Below are 16,640 nucleotides of genomic sequence, written 5' to 3' on the forward strand. Positions count from 1 at the left end.
ACCTTCCGAAATGGCGGCAAAACGTCGAATAAGTGTTTTTTTGTTCACGTAGTTTATACATTATGCGTAACCATTGCCATCCAATGGGGCGGTGCTAACAACGCAACAAAATGCTCGCTCGCCGATCAAACAGTAGATGAAATAACTGCTTTCACAAAATCTATTCTCGTTATTTGTACTAGTCGTATATTCAATAAAATTAGAAACGGTTGTGCAAATTTAAGATCAGCTAGATAATACAACAATAATCTAGTTATTTCCTTTAGTATAACGGCAGCCATTTACGTTAAAAAATTCAAGCAGTAAAATAAACACCGTCTTTCTAGCCTCTTTTGACTTTTGACTTCTTGCACATGCCGCATTATGCTATATGGCCTCCAGGTTAACTATGTTCAGAGAAAGATAATTCTTTGGGGCTTCAGTCCCTAGGAACCCAACCACAACTGATTTGGATTTAAAGTTTTATGTCGATTTGTAGTGAATTGTAGTGTTGTCGTTGGTTCTGATAATCTTCCAGCAACTTTCATGCTTTGTCATGGAACACTTAAGTAAAGTTACAGTCAGAGCCTTCTAGTGAAAACAAACCTTAATTATTATTCTATTGTATTACAAACTGGGGCACCAGTTTCTACCGCGAATGGTCGGTAATCGAAAATCTTACTCCTATACGACATCACTTATAACTAGATCACTTACCATTTTGTTATTGATTTCGTGGAAGTGAATTTCGCAAACTTTATCCACCACGTCTTCGCTCTGAAATGTGACGAATCCAAAACCTGTAACGAGAGAAGCGAGAAAAACTTAAATTAGTTCGCTTGTTTTTTTTTTACTCCATCACACCTTTCAGGTTGCTAAGTAAAGCGATTTTCACTTTTTTCCATTCGATACCCGAAGCACTGGATGCCGCTCCAAATCGGAGAAAAACAACAACTTTAATGACTGTTAATGATGTCACTTGCCAAACTAAGCTACTCCCTCCCCGCACCACCACCTTGTACTGTGGGGTGAGAAAGTTTCGGTCGCACCGCTCTGGTCGCGTCCCGGCCAAGAAGCGCCACGATCGCTAGTTATCACTTTATTTAGAAAGTAGCTCTTCCGGGACTGTCCGTTTATACGCGGACGGCGGCGGATGGTGCTGATGCGCTGATGCGACGGATTCACTAGGTGGAAAGCTCCTGTTGCGAGCTGCGAGCATGGCGCCAATTTCGATGTTTATCGAAGTACTTAAAAAGTAATTTTATGCACATACTTTCAACCCGCGCGGGGGTGTGGACTTTCTTCGCCACTTCGAACGGGCAGCGTGTGTCGGTATTTTTTCTTAGAGGAGTTTTATCGGAATAATCTTGAGGCTGGTATGAGGGGAGAAAGTGATGCCTTTTTGCAGTCCAAGAAGTTTTATAGCTTTCCAGGAAGTTTTGCACTTTTGCGCTTTCCATGGGTAGAGTGGAGTTGGACAGGTCGACTAAGTTGTGAACTCCTTGCGCTACCGGTAGCGATAGTCGATTGAATTATTCTCAATTCGTTTCTATTGTCATTCAATTCAATATTTCAATTGCTTCAAGTGACAAACGAGCAACAATTTTCTCATTCTTTTTTTCGAAAATAGAGATAGAACAATTTATATTATTATTGTTAGGTTTTTAAACTACAATTCGAAAGGGATTTAAAGTCTAAAACTTTATCCGCAAAACAAACTGAAACGTCCCAAACCGATCCGACTGAAAACTTAAAGTTCCAACAAACTGCTCCGAAACCTGCACGCATCGCTCGTGCACTCAACCGGAAAACTGCACAATACTGAATTTATTCAACCGCTCTGGAAAACTTGTGCAAACACACAGCAGAAGAAATCACTCTTCCGTTCATAATTGTCCTCAAACAGAATAGCTTTCTGTTGCTCACTTGTTGTTCTGTACATGCATGTGTATGTATGTGTGTATGTATGTATTATTTGCTACTATGCTCCCACTCACCCACCGAACCCAGTTAGGCAGCCCGGCATCTAACTCCGGAGACGAGCAGGAATCCACTTGACTAGCGACCGGCCGAAATCGTTCAAACGGGAATGCTCCAGTAAAGCTCCTGAACACCATTTCTGAACTTGAGGGGAGAGGTCTTCCAGATCCTTCGAGTGGGATGGGTGGCGGAAACTTTGTCACATGCAGCTGACCCGATCTCGTCTTGTTTCACGGCACCAAGAGCTGGAAGCGCTGGATGAGGGGGAGAAACTGTCGTCAAACCGACCGACTTGGGCGATATGCGATGGCCCATCATGGCAGTGAAACACACGTGTTCACAAACATTTTTTCCGAATGGGAAAATTTCCATAAAAGCTTTTGTTGAATTATTTTACTATTACTTCTTATCTTGATGAAAATGTTCGTTTCTAGATTCGCTTTGCACCGGCAACCGCGGCGGCGGCGACAGTCAGCAGTGTTTCGCTATTCACTTTGTAGCACCTATACCAGAGTAGACCGTCCCCGGCAGCAGCAGCTGCTGCTGCTGCTGCGTGTGTGCCACAAGAGGGGGTTGAATCGTCCTCGTCGTCACCGACTCGCATAAACACACTACCATACACGGTTTGCCATATGAAAATTGCTTTTATCAACAATAAAATGTATTTTTAGAAGATTCTTATTTCTTTTGTGTTATTCGCTCTCTTCAACGGTTCGGGATTCTTTTGTTGTGCGCCCGAATGTTGGCTCCGATTTTTTTCCTACTTTCAAATTTTTGTTTTCCAAGGGAGAATCAGTCAACCCAGTCACAGTCGGGGCTTCAATGGTTGTTACGAGATTCTGGTTGGTTGTGCCGGGATGGGACAAAAAAAATCCAGCGACGGGAGAGATGGAAGGGGAAAAAATGTAACTTTTCTCCGACAATTGCGTCACCGTCGCTTCGTTGATGGCGGATAGAACAAAAGATTCTTCGCGATGAAGGGCGTGAGGCGGTACGGGGGCGGGTTACGCCCGCAGACACACTTGCAACACCATTAGCTCCTACAATAAGCTCGTTTGAGAAATGGTACCGGCTTTTGAAACGTTACATTCGTAATTTCAAGATTGAGTTTTTTCGAGTCTGCATTCAAATCTGCATTGTTCGTTTCCAGGGTTTTTCTAGATACAGTGGGCTTTCCAATGTTAAAACCATAAAACCTAAATTGTTTCTTGAAATACCAACCCCGATAATTTAAGTAGCAGGATAAGGTTAAAACATTCCCATATTTTGCCCCGACTCACAAATCTTTTCCCACAAGATAACTGCGACGTCGAAGTTGTAATAGTTAAAAATTTCAACACTGACTTTCGGCTTTCTACTTCAAAATAATTTATTATTGGTGGTTGTCAGCTATTTTCGTCCGCGTCCCTTATCACTAATTTTTATAAAGTGATTCATAAGCAGTGCTATCTTTGATAATGAACCACCTCGGTTATGCAACTAATTTTTTTCGCCCATATTTTAATGCAAATAATTAAGCAGTCTTCATTTCGTTATATTCTGAATTGCACATATTTGGTCGTATTTAATTTCAAGTGTTATTTGATTTGATGGCTTCGTATCCGCCGGTAGATGCCAAACGAGCTGACAATTTTTTAGACTGAACACTGAACTAATTTATTTGTTTGTTTAGTGTTTATTTGACCAACTAGGAAACTAATCCACTGGGTATTTAATGCGCGTGGGGAATACGCATGGTCTTGTCTGAGTGAGTGATGACTTGAATTATGTATGAGGGTTGAGAATTACTAATTCGTAAGAAGAATTCAAAACCAGTTAGCAAATTTTCGGCAGTCATATCAGCACGAAGAACAAATGTTTTACAGTCATATGCATTGGTTTACTTTTAGTCCATTAAATCATCAATGAATTATATTATTTGTTCTTATTGTATTAAGTACTTGCAAATGCTTTGGAGTAGTACATGTACTATATTACTGTGACGTTGATCATATTCCTTCATGAATATAAAAATATTGTAGGTTAATTATTGAAGCAAAAAGTGACAAGATAGTGTCTTTTCGTTCTTATTGTTTTCAATGTTGTTCTAGTAATTAGCGTAAATACGCGCATATGTCATCGGTTGTATATCCGATATACAAAGTTAGTCGTTTCAGGTATTTCGGTAGGGCTTATTTTACACCGTTTCAAATGTGCCTTAGATCGCATCACAACGCGCGCAAATAATTATAACACAAGAATCAATCATCAGCAGAGAATGAAACCAACGCGTAATTGTCATTAATAATAATAATACCAAAATTTATGCACCATAAATAATGCGTGTATTACGACATCTTTAATTACATAGATATATCGACAAATATCTCGAGACACTAAAGTAATCGCTTTTCATTACACTGTATGGTTTTTGAAATGTCGTGTTTCGCCGGAATGAAGGAGCAAGGAATGATAAAATCGTTCACCTGCCGTTTGATTAAATTAAACATGTGCAACACTCTGTTCAGAGCTGAAGTTGCTTTTTTTACAAACCGAGCACTTCAAAATTAATTCAATGAAAGATAAATCTATCATAAATTCTCAGCAGCCGGCTGCTCAGAGCAATAAACACATGGTAACACTACTGAGAATTTCATAGATCGTATCACTCATCAAAGTGAATCCAGATTTGTGTAACTCTTTACCCAATCCTACTAACAAAAACTGCTTCCCGTGGCAAACGTGAAAATGCAGAGGTATACACAGGGCCGCCGAGAGGGGGGGGACCGGGGTGTTTCCCCCCGGGCTCTCAGTTTTGAAGGGGGCCCGGATTTTAAACAGAAACCAAAATTTTGACAAATACTTTTTCGACAAAACTTTATTTGAGAATACAATTAAAAATTCAATATCTTGTGTATGAGGTAACTAGAATAGCGAAAATTCTACTAACATTTTAATAGTTTTGTTTTGAATTTTATATGTCATGGAGCATGAAGAGAAGATCTCTCAGTTCACAATCCTGCAGCTGCCAATGATTCTAAGATGCATACGTTCAACTAAATTGCTAAAATGTGTTTGATTGATTTCGAAGAGAAAATTTAACTCTGCTACCAAACCAAATCAACTAGTTAGCAAGATTAGCTAACTAATGTAGTAAGTTAAATCCGCATACAAAATCTTTTCGTTTTGGAGGAGTGAGCGTGAGATTTTGAACGTCGCTTCCTGAACGTAACGATTTTATTTTTATTTTTGAATTATTTTCTAGAAATCAGTTACAACATTCTTGTAAAATATTTTAAGGTGTGCTAACACACCAACACAAATAAAAGAACAATTCTTTTTTTATAGGATTATGAATGTTTTCGAAACCAGCATAGCGTAAAATCCAACCAAAACCCTTATTTGAAATTTGATGGATGTTTCTCATTTTTGTTCCATTTTTTTATTCCTACATGGATTTGTATTGTATTTGTATTTCTACAATTGTAAGATTCTGCCTTTTTTTTATCTTTTTGCATACTTTGATTTTATCTACCTTTTTACGTGCCTTACTTTTGCCTTTTTTCTATTGCTAACTCTATCACTTACTTTAATTTATAGTTTTTTCTCTGTTATTTAATTTTATTCGCAATTTTTTGAGAAAATTCTGCTTTCTTAATTTTTTTTCTTATTGTTTCATATTTTAATACCTTGCTTTTTTATTTGTTTCTTTTGCCATTCCATCTAATTTTTAGAATTTGTTTATTTGCTACATTTATTCTTTTTTCTATTTCCTTTTTATTTTTCATATTTTTTGCATTTCCAAAATTTCCAATTTTACTTATTCAAATTCATTCCAATTTGTCTTATTGTTTATTTTTTTACCTTTCTCCTATTTTCTTCATCATTTTCTAGTTTTTAGCTTTCCGTTTATCGTAGTTTTATTTTTTCCCATTGTTCATCTAATATAATTTTATTTATTTTTTATACCTTTTTCTTAAGATTTAATTCGTTATTGTTATTTCTTAATGATTTCCATTTAACCTATTCTGAAAGTACTTTCTCAGTTGACCATTTTCCTATACGTTAACATTGAATTCTTTTTATTTTCCTAAAAAAAACATTTAATTTATCTTTTCTTGACACTATGCGTACTTTTTCTTAATTTTACATTTAGTTCGTTGTGTGAATTTATTTCAAAATTCATTTCTAGTGCTTTTTCTATTCTTTGAATAGTATCCATTTTATTCATTTTTTTTCGTGTTAATATCTTCATTTTTGTGTTTCTATAGTATACCATGTTGGCTTTTTCCTATTATTTTTTGTTTTTCATTTTGTCTGTTTGTTCCGTTTTTGTTCAATACTTCCAATTTTCTTTACTTTTTCGTCTTTTCATCATTTAAATTTTCCAGCTTTTCAAAACTTTCTGGCTTGTCAATTTTTTTTAATTTCTTTGTGGTTATTTTGTTCTTGTCTTTTATATATACTCCTCTAGTTTTGTGCATTCTTAACGTTTTATTTATTTTTTTTTCTATTGCTTTAAATATGTCTTGTTTTTAATGTTAAATAAATTTTTTTATTTTAGATTTATCGAGTTTTTCAGTTTTATTCATTTTTTAAATTAATGTTTGTATTCTTTTTAGTAGTTTTTTTCATTTTCATTGATTCTAAAAAAAATTCCTACTTCCCTATCGATTTTTCAATAATTTCACCATTTGTTCAATAACGTTCGACTTTTTTAATCTTCGCAATATGTTTTTTCTAGTTTCCTGTTTTCCTTTATCAATTTTTTATAGGTTTTGTTTTGGTTTTTCTCGATTAAATATTTTTTGACAATTGACATTAATTTGTTTATTTGGTTGATTTTGTTATTTTTAGCTCTTTTGTACATTCTTTTAATATTTAGTTTTCCTATTGTTTTTTTTTATCTTTTGCCGTTGATCGCCCTTTGGATATTTTTAATTTTTGTTATTACTACATTTTTAATCTTGCCATTTCCTTACTTTTATAAATACTATTAACAAAAATGGCACTCTACGTTTTTTTTCCTTCATTGGCACTACAAAGAACTAGAGCAAAAAATTGGTACATGAATATAAAATTTCAGTGTACTATACATAATATCAGTGAACTCCAATGGATTTTAAACTTTGACTTTTTTGTACTCAGGCAATACACAGTGGTGGGGGCCCGTACGATGGACTCCCCGGGCCCGTATTTTCTTTCTGCGGCCCTGGGTATACATGGTCTCCATAACAATGTTTATTATATTAACATTCCTTCCCTGCCGCGATGACTGTAAGAAAGTTTCCATGCACCGTTATTGGTATTTTAAAGTATAGCTACTTCCCCAGGCCAATTCGTTGATTCTCTGTGCAATTTCGCTTGTTCTGGTCAATCACTCATGCTCTACTTCAAAATAATTAATTATTTAAAAAAGGAACTTTTTCGTAGCAAATTTAATATGATAAAAACTCATTTGAAATGTTATTCTCAGAGATGTTTTGGTTGCCTATCCATAAGGACTTCTGTAAAATTACGGATATACATTGATCTCCAAATTGAAGTCGCCTAATTACCATGCGGGTATAGGAGCAAAATGTCCAATTAGAAGCACGCTTATTGCTAAAAAGATAACATAGCTCATGGTCACACGGGCGAAAACTAAACCATTTCAACCTACTTTGCGTTACAACCACGTACAATAAGAAAACCCGGGGATAATCGGACCTACCTAAGCAATTCGCCCGTTTAGGTGGATAGATTTTATAGAATTTATCTGTCAAAGGTCCTAATTGTTAGTTTGAAACCTCAGCTACATTTTGTAGGGGTAATTTGGAGTTCTCTACGGGGCAATTCAGACTGTCATTTTTTAAATTGATTTTACTATGGAATTTTTTTCTACCTATGAAATCTTTATTGGAGAAACTCCATAGGAATTTTTTTCTACCTATGAAATCTTTATTGGAGAAACTCCATAGGAACCAAAAAAAAAATGTGAACAAAAAATAATCTGGGTTGTCACAGCTGTCGATTGGCGCATCATATATTTTCTTTGCTGTAGCGTGTGCAATTGTATGGGCAGTCGCAAGCCGCTGAACGGTGTTTGATGGAATAGGGGGTCCGTACGCTCACGCACGATTGGCATAATTCACAAAAATACAAAAGTAATCTCAAGGCTTTCTTCATTGTAGAGATTCAATTTCACGCTCGTTTTGTTGGGTTAGAAAAAAACTTTGCTTTGCTATGCCATGCCTTCGTATAACTTTAACGAGAGACTGCAAAATTAAAATTAAAATAAAATAAAAATAATTTTTCCGCGGATGAGCTTGCCACATGTTCATTGAATTTTGGTTCAAGCACATTCAAAACCTATTAGATGCATTACCAATACAATTTTCAAAATAGTTAAAAATAAAGCAAAACAATGAACAAAAAATAAGTTTTGGAACTTTGGAAACTTGTAGTGTTATGGATCGTATGAGCATTAGGCTACGAATGTTTTGTTTGTGACGATACCTTATTTGTTTCGGTAACTCATCACAGTACACGAAAAAAGTCTCCCTCGTATTAGGTAGTTTCCGTAGTTCTATCTTTGATGGTCTCAAGAATGTAGTCATTGAACTGAATAATATGGGAGACAAACAATATAGAAGCAGTAATATTCGTTGAATAAATCATAAAATGCATCATTCTTTCTTTCATGAGCTGTTCTTCATAGCATATATTTTCTTCTTGGACAAATGCACCTTAATGTGATTTTAAACAAGAGTGTTGAGCCTATTTTAGCCTATTTTTGAGTAAAGATTTATTGAAGTATATACAGCAGAATAAAATGTTGATCTAGTTTGATCAGCTTTCAGAGTACACTCCGAAAATAAATCTTGTTATTTCTACGTGAAAACATACGTAGATATCATCCACTTCACTGTTCACGTAAATAATACCGGATGGCCCTGTAAAATATATAGGCAGTGACTCTCCACATAATTGTTACGTTTTTTAAATTCCCCGTAATTTAATATAAATTTACGTAAAAATTGTATTAAGCAGAATATGACAAATACCTACGTGAACCTAAACGTAACAATCACATGATACCCCACAAAAATTTAAATTTGTTATAGTCGTCCCAATTTAATTATTTTCGAATATTTCACATTCTAAACATATAACCAGCCCTGGGTTATTCTGAGGTTTTTTCAATTGATTAGTATGCTAAATTTATCGTTCAAGGTGGTTTGGAAAGAAATTAATTTATATGGCATTTTTTACATTAAAATTTATAATATTGATGGTACCCCTGATATTTGGTACTTCATTAAGTCCACACAAATAAGAGGCTCTGATGAAAAAAACGCTTTTAATCCACCTAACAGTGTGATGAGACATTTCTTATAACTCTTATCACTCTCTTCGGATATTATATCGTTTGAGAACATTCAGAACGTGATGCTTCGCGATGTTTTTGATAACACATATTACATGGGATAGTGGCAGGACTCAGAGAATCGCTCAAATCAGCATAGGACAACATCAGTGCTAGAAATCTCAAACCAAATCAATGAGAAAGCGAAAAAATGGCCCATAAAATAAAATATCTAAATTGTGGTGGGAAAACTGAATTTTCCTAAAAGGGTTATATATTGTACTGAGCCAAAAAAATCGAATTTTTTTTTAATCGATTTGAAGTTTATACTTTACTCAAATTTCCAACGCGACTGAGAACTAAGAAAATTTAATGAAATCGCAGCTCCTGATATCACGCTATCTCTGAAGTGCATGCGTGCATAGTTCCAAATTTTACTTCGACATCGACTTTTTCTAAAGGTGACTTCCCAGTAGTATCCTTGATTTGAATTATTATCGCTAATCCTAATGCCAAAAAACAAATAAAAACCTCTCGAAAACGAACCGTTTGGGAAAATCATCATCATTACTGGAATTTTCATTTTCACGAAACTTTTCGATAACCTTCCGTCACTTGCGTTAATGCACTGTGTGCACAGTGCTCTGAAAATCTAGCGAAATCGTCTTAGGGCACCAGCGGGTCTAATTCAGAGCTATCTGCGCGGCGAGTTAAATCTGTAAAGAATACTAAAAATTAATTTCTATTCCATAATTTTCAGTTCAGCAATTCGAGAGATCGTGCTCACCGTAAGCCATGAAAAATAGACTACGTTGTGAAGCGATGGTCACTATTTATTAAAAAATCACGGTTAAATAAAAAATAAATCTATTTAAAAATTTCAAATAGTTTATAATTTTCACAAACTTATTAGGAAAAATTGCTTTCGTAATATTGTGTAGAAAAAAGCTGAAAATTTCAGTATTTTCTCTATCTGCAACACATAAACAGTTACGTATACCGATTAATTGGTATACGAATTGGAATAGGTTCGCCAAATTTTGGAAGAACCCCTTGAAAACTACCTAAAAATTGTTGTAGTTCGATGCAATAAAAAAATCCCCAAAAGTGAAATATACCTATTAATGTGAAACACAGTGAATAATACATGCAATAAAGACCCATTTTTATCAGTCTCATGGTGTATTTTAGGCTGACAAAATGGGTACATTGACTAAATCGGGCAATTTTTTTCTTTATAATAAACTGAAGCTGTTAAAATATTCTTCCCGTCCCTTGATGTAGTCTGATAACTATTTCTGATTATGATGAACTTTTTACTTTACATATTTCCATCTCCATGATAAGGAAAACGTGCTCAAGAAAGGATTTACTCGAATTCTGTCTTGTTCGTCTGCTAGAGCCCATCAAACAGATGTTCATATTTGGCTGATAAAATCGGGGTTTTAATGTATTATAATAGATATTCAGCATTCGAAGACGTTTCTGGTGAACGAGTGTAGAACGACTTTGTTTTTACTTACTGGAAGTCAGCGGCGTAGCCAGAAATTCGGTTTGGTGAAAATCGATCTTACTGTCCAAACGGCATAATTCCTAAACCGTAATTTTTGAAGTTATAAAATTATGCAGAATTAATTTTTCAGAAAATAGTAACAGAGTTCGTGTCTTTAGCGAATTTGTTGAGACTTGTCCTGAATATTAATCCGAGAAAATTCACCATAAATACTTCTTGGACGATATACCGTCAAAATTATTTTATCAAATGATGCGCTGTTTAACGTTTGTAAAACTCATTAAAGATACTAAACCTCCGAAATTGGCGGTTTCAAAATGATGCTATCTTGACCTTAAATTACTGTTTTTGAACATTTGACCTATACATATAATTGGTCATACAACAAAAATCAAATGCCCATCAAAATCGATCAGGACCTGCTAGAGTCGAATGGAAATCGTCATTTTTCATAAATTTCTCTCTACATTCGGAAAGTGTTATACTCGTTATTAATCATATTACGTTTTCATCTCAACTCGACGCATTCCCAAAATAAAAACCTGTTTTAATCCACCTAGTGGTGCAATTGTGCTTTTCTCATTTGTCCAGACTACGATTCCTTGGCTGGTTATGTTCAATACAATGGTGGAAATGAATATTACATGTTCAGTACGATTTGCACATACGTACAATGGATCGACAGCCACGATCTTGAGATACTATGTGATACTAAAACATCGCTTGAAACCAGCGGCGGATCATGAAGAAAGATCCGGGAGGTCCGGGTCCTGCCGAAAATTTTCAACTTGTTAAGAAATTTTAAACTAGTTTGAATTTTAAAGTAGCAACCCCTCACTGCATATTCTCTCCGGGCCGATTGACGATTTTTAGAGTGATTGCATAACCTTTCTATATGAGAAAGGCAAAAATGTACCAAAGTCCAAAAAAGTCAATTTTTGTCATGCATTTTAATGTTTCATGCATTTTAAAGTCATTTGGCATCCAAAATACAAATTTGATTTTGAAAAATTTTCATTTCAGTTTATATGGGAATTTGCTGTGTGATTGCACTCTTCAACTCGTAACTCCGGAACCGGAAGTCCAATCAATAGAAAATTCAATAGCAGCCGATGGGAAGGTTGTACCTTTCATTTGAGACTAACTTTGTGCAAATCGGTCTGGCCATCTCTGAGAAATAGAGGTCAAATTTTTTTTCCACATATACACATACACGCATACAGACATATACATACACACAGACATTTTCCGATCTCGACGAACTGAGTCGATTGGCATATGACACTCGGCCCTCCGGGTCGGGATTAGATTGACGAATTTTAGAGTGATTGAGAAAGGCAAGAACATTTTAAGCAAATGTTGAAAGTTATGCAATGTTTTGGTGAGCAGTTCTATGTTTCATAGACATTAAATCAATTTTAACTTCGCTTTCTATTAAATAAATACCCTTATTACAGTACATCTCTACAAAATCGATCTCAATTTGAAAAGAAATCTGAGGATTATGATTGATTACAGAACTCTGGAATTTTCTATTGGAATGTTTTCAGGCAGGAATTTGATATTGATGCTATTAGACAACTGTGAAATCAAGACCAATAGATCAGTTACATTTCAGGACCCCATTCCGACAATTTATCAAAAGTCCTCATGATGTTTACAACAACAGGTTATCAATGTACGGATTAGATAATTGTTATTGTAATTTTGAATTAAATCAGTCAGCATCAATTAATTTTCAACTTCAATCCATTTTTTTTTGTTGGGTGTGGTGGGGAGGGGGGGGGGGCGTTGTATGGTGTTAAACCCCAAAACCTTCTCTGGGCTACGCCGTTGCTTGGAGTTATTTATTTCGCTTTTCATTTTCCGATATGTTTCAGATCGATCCGATGGTCATTAGTTAGAAAAATTGCAGTCAGAAGGTTCGCACAAATGAACATTTTTGTACTGATAAGTTATCAAGTTCCTTCCAGGCAACTTGGAAGTGTTCGGTGATTATTTCTAGCGGTTGTAGACAGAAAAATGAAATACAAAATTCGATTTGTCGTAATAATGTTTGGCTTATTTCAATGGATTATTTCTATATTGAACAATAAATAGGCGACAAAGAGTAATCCACAAACAACAAGCCATAACTTTTAAAATATTCAAAATAGATATTTGAAGTCTTCAGTAAAGTTATTCGCAAAAGTAAGAGCTACAAATTTGCTGAAGGCATCATTTAGATATAATCACATCCAAGAAAATTTGTGAAAATATCTCACTCATAGGGGGATTAATCAGCAAAAGCACAATACCAAAAGAAAGGGCATATTTCCTCCATTAAATTCTCCGAAGATACTATTGACCTAAAATAAGCCGTTTTAGCGTTAATAATAGATTACATGTTTTTGGTCATATTTCTGGCAATGGGAAATGATAAAAATCTTTCGTCCGCATTTAATGTTAAATATCTCTTTTGATAATAGTCCGATTTCAACAATCTATAGCTTGTTGGAAAGGTATTCGTTAAAGCTGTTTAAAAACATATAAATTGTTAATCTATAATGTCAATTTCGGCAGACAATTCAAAAAAACTGCAAAAAACGCCATTTTTACGCATTCAAACATTCATATCTTGGAAACTAAACATCAGAATCAAAAACAAATTAATAGCGTTCATACTGTTTTTTAGTTCTTTCATTTAAAATTGGTTTGGATAAGATCGGTTCAGCCATTGCTGAGAAACACGAATGAGAATTTGTCCGTTACATACACACACACACAGACACACACACAGACATTGTCCCAAATCGTCGAGCTGAGTCGATTGGTATATAAGACTCGGCCCTCCGGGCCTCGGAAAAAATCTTGAAAGTTTGAGCGAATTCTATACATTTCTTTTATAAGAAATGTAAAACATCAATTTCCACCGTAGAATTGAACAAAAAGCAAAACTTACGTTGAAAAATTCACCAGATTGGAATTAATTTCACTTCTTCCTTGTTCACTTCTGCTTTTTTCACCCAGGAAATTCACTTAAACTGCGATTCATCGTCGCATCACTATGTGTAAAGCATATAAGTTGTACAGCATGTCAGACGTGGTTTTCAGGAACCATGTGATGTGTTTCGGAAGGTGAAATTTATTCATTTATGTAATTCTACAAAATCAAAAAAAATCAAGCATACAGGCTCGTTCCACCCGAGGCCATTACCACCGAAAAATAAATCCCTATAAGTGATACATGATAATGTATGCTTATCGTCCATTATGACAATCGTCCATTATGCCTAACGTATTTATGCCTAATGGGGTATACCCGTTAAAATTAATCAATGGCGCTTCCACGAATATATACGACAGTCAGAATGTTTTACGAGTTTCTGAGAAAGTCTAGTGGGTCTGAATTACTGCCCCGGGTTCCCCTATATAATTATTCACGTTTCTTCAGTTGTTGCATTATACACCCAATCACTTCGACTGGTCGTCAAATGACGAAATTGTTGGGGGTAGGGCCGCTGAAATCTTGATCTGCTTCACATAGAATACGTGAGGATAAGTCATAAAATAAGTCAGGATAGTTTTTTTTTCATGAAACGTTTATTTGACACGGCATTTGCAAAAGCTTTTTTACGCCGGTTTTTTTTACATAACACGTTACAAAAGTTCTTAAGAAAGTCAGGATAGTAGTGCCATTCCTAGGAACACACAAAACTATTGTTTGAAAGTCGAACTGAAAAAGTAAGTCAAAGTAAACACCAAAGAGTAGCATAACTGAAATACTACCAAAGACGCCAGAACTTATGCTACGATTCTGTCAGTCCCATTCAGATTTATTCACAATATGTGGTGGATGGGTGAATAAACATGGAACAGGACAAAGACTTCAAATAAAAAAAATCAGCGAAATTATTGCAAACCTTTTTCGCTCGTTTTCTCAGTTACCTGGAAACCCAACCTTAACAGACATGTGGTCTTGTATAGTAAAGCTGTAGCGAAGATCGTAAATCAATTACCAACAGGAAGACAACCCCATGCCGTAACGTGAGAAATGAAGTCTCCTCGATACCTGGAAGAGTTCCGCAATATCCGTTGCCCGTTCCCAACCTAGACGCAATCTAGTCTGGTTCTGCACTACGTTGAATCTCTGTTTAAAAAGTCACATGAGATTTTTAGTGCGGGAAACTCCTTGTTTCAATTCAAATTTCCAAGACCAAGAGCTGTCTGCTTCGGTTGTCAGAGCTTCTTTGAGCTGGTATATTTTTTTCGGAGCCTTTCAAGAGGGAAATTTAAGCCTTTACAAGAAATCTCATCTGCCTATCGTTTTTAGGAGCAGTAAAAGATGGGATTTATCAGCGTCACACTCTTCATGAGCCAAGTGAGCATATTGATTTGTCGTGGTGAGTGACGAAGCTTTTTACTCTTTCTGCAAAAGAGTATCTCGATCGCCGTGTAAGGGAACGCGTCATTGTCCTCGAGCCCCGTTTTTATGCGGGCGTGGTAATAGATCATGTGAGCTCTCCCCACAATAGTCACACCAAGCCGTATTGTTTCAACGCTCCATTTTGTTGTAATTCGTGAAATGCTGCTATGCATGACGCGCAATACAGGCAGACAATGCTTGTGGAAGAAGACGTAATTAAATGCAGTCCCGCCAAACGTCACCCTACTCGAGATCGAAGGGACACACCATTTTGTCTCATCCAGTGCCTGGATGGTTGCCATTTAAAACCTTCGCTCGCTGGAGTAAGGGGTCCTTGAAAAAATAAATCTCGTGCTTCAGTAGATCCACAAATAACAAATTCGAATCGGTGACTACACCGTCGATCTCAACTTTGCGCGCGGGCATGCATGTACGGTAGTTCTTCATCAAGGCTGGCCGTCAGTAACGTCATTTGCTTACTTTAGACAGAATATCACAATTCTGAACTTAACTAGGCAAACTTTCTGGATATCTGTCATAGCTGAAAATGTCTGCGTCAGTTTTTTCGAAGTCTTTAAAATACTTAGCGGATTGAGCTTAAACGGGAAGTCGGAGTTTTTTTTATCACAAAACTTGTTCGACATTCATCTAAGCATCAGCTGCGCCTTTTCAGGGGAGTTTATTCATGCACCGTCATGGAGCCTGGCGCAAAGCGTAAGCGTTCATAAGATACAAAGGAAGAGACAGAAATTATGGGAGACAAAATAAATTGAAAGACGAATCAGAGGATCTCAAGGGTATAAAGTGCTCAAACCGGAAATAATTTTTTACGACTTTGAGAGAAAGGCCACAATGGACCTCTTGCGTAATGTTAAGGTTTATTTATACATTCAGTATAAACGAATTTTTTCACAAGTCGGAATATCGCAAATAAACATAACGGTTTATAAAGAAACAAATATTCCAATAAATTCTTAGTATTGATGTATAAATGCCGGTAAATCATCATGATGAGTTATGGTCCATCAACGACCATGTGGTAGACTTGAATGAAATGCCCAATTCCTACCAGCAGACGACATTAGATTCTTCACATTTTCCTTTCTATCATGTCCATATGAGCCTGCCTAGTTCAGTTAGATGCCTTTTAAAACTATAATAGTATTAAGTCATTTTTTCCTATGAAATGAATATCGAATAATAGCAACACAACCGAAACATATCTTACCTACAAGAACCCTTGACACAGCTATTTTCCCTAACTGCTGCAGAAGCGAAAATTCAAAAATAAACTTTCCCAAACAACCCTCGAAATCCGCCGAAATCACCCTGTTTGAACTATGTTCCAAACTTTGGAATTCGAACCGAAAGAACCAAACCCCGCAGAGTTATGACGGGTGGATAAACGTGTATCAAAAGCACACATCGAAAAATAG

At 35.8% G+C, this 16,640-nt stretch overlaps 1 protein-coding gene across 1 annotated transcript in view; it reads right to left on the minus strand.

The window, feature by feature from the left end:
- LOC131688342 (RNA-binding protein Musashi homolog Rbp6-like) overlaps positions 1–16,640 on the minus strand; it is a 174,180-nt gene that overhangs the window by 98,161 nt on the left and 59,379 nt on the right. Inside the window, exon 3 of the mRNA XM_058972546.1 lies at positions 697–781. Coding sequence (XP_058828529.1) covers positions 697–781 — 85 coding nt within the window. The remainder of the gene's footprint in view (positions 1–696; positions 782–16,640) is intronic.

Source organism: Topomyia yanbarensis, chromosome 3 (genome assembly GCF_030247195.1).
Source record: "Topomyia yanbarensis strain Yona2022 chromosome 3, ASM3024719v1, whole genome shotgun sequence".
Classification (NCBI taxonomy): domain Eukaryota; kingdom Metazoa; phylum Arthropoda; class Insecta; order Diptera; family Culicidae; genus Topomyia; species Topomyia yanbarensis.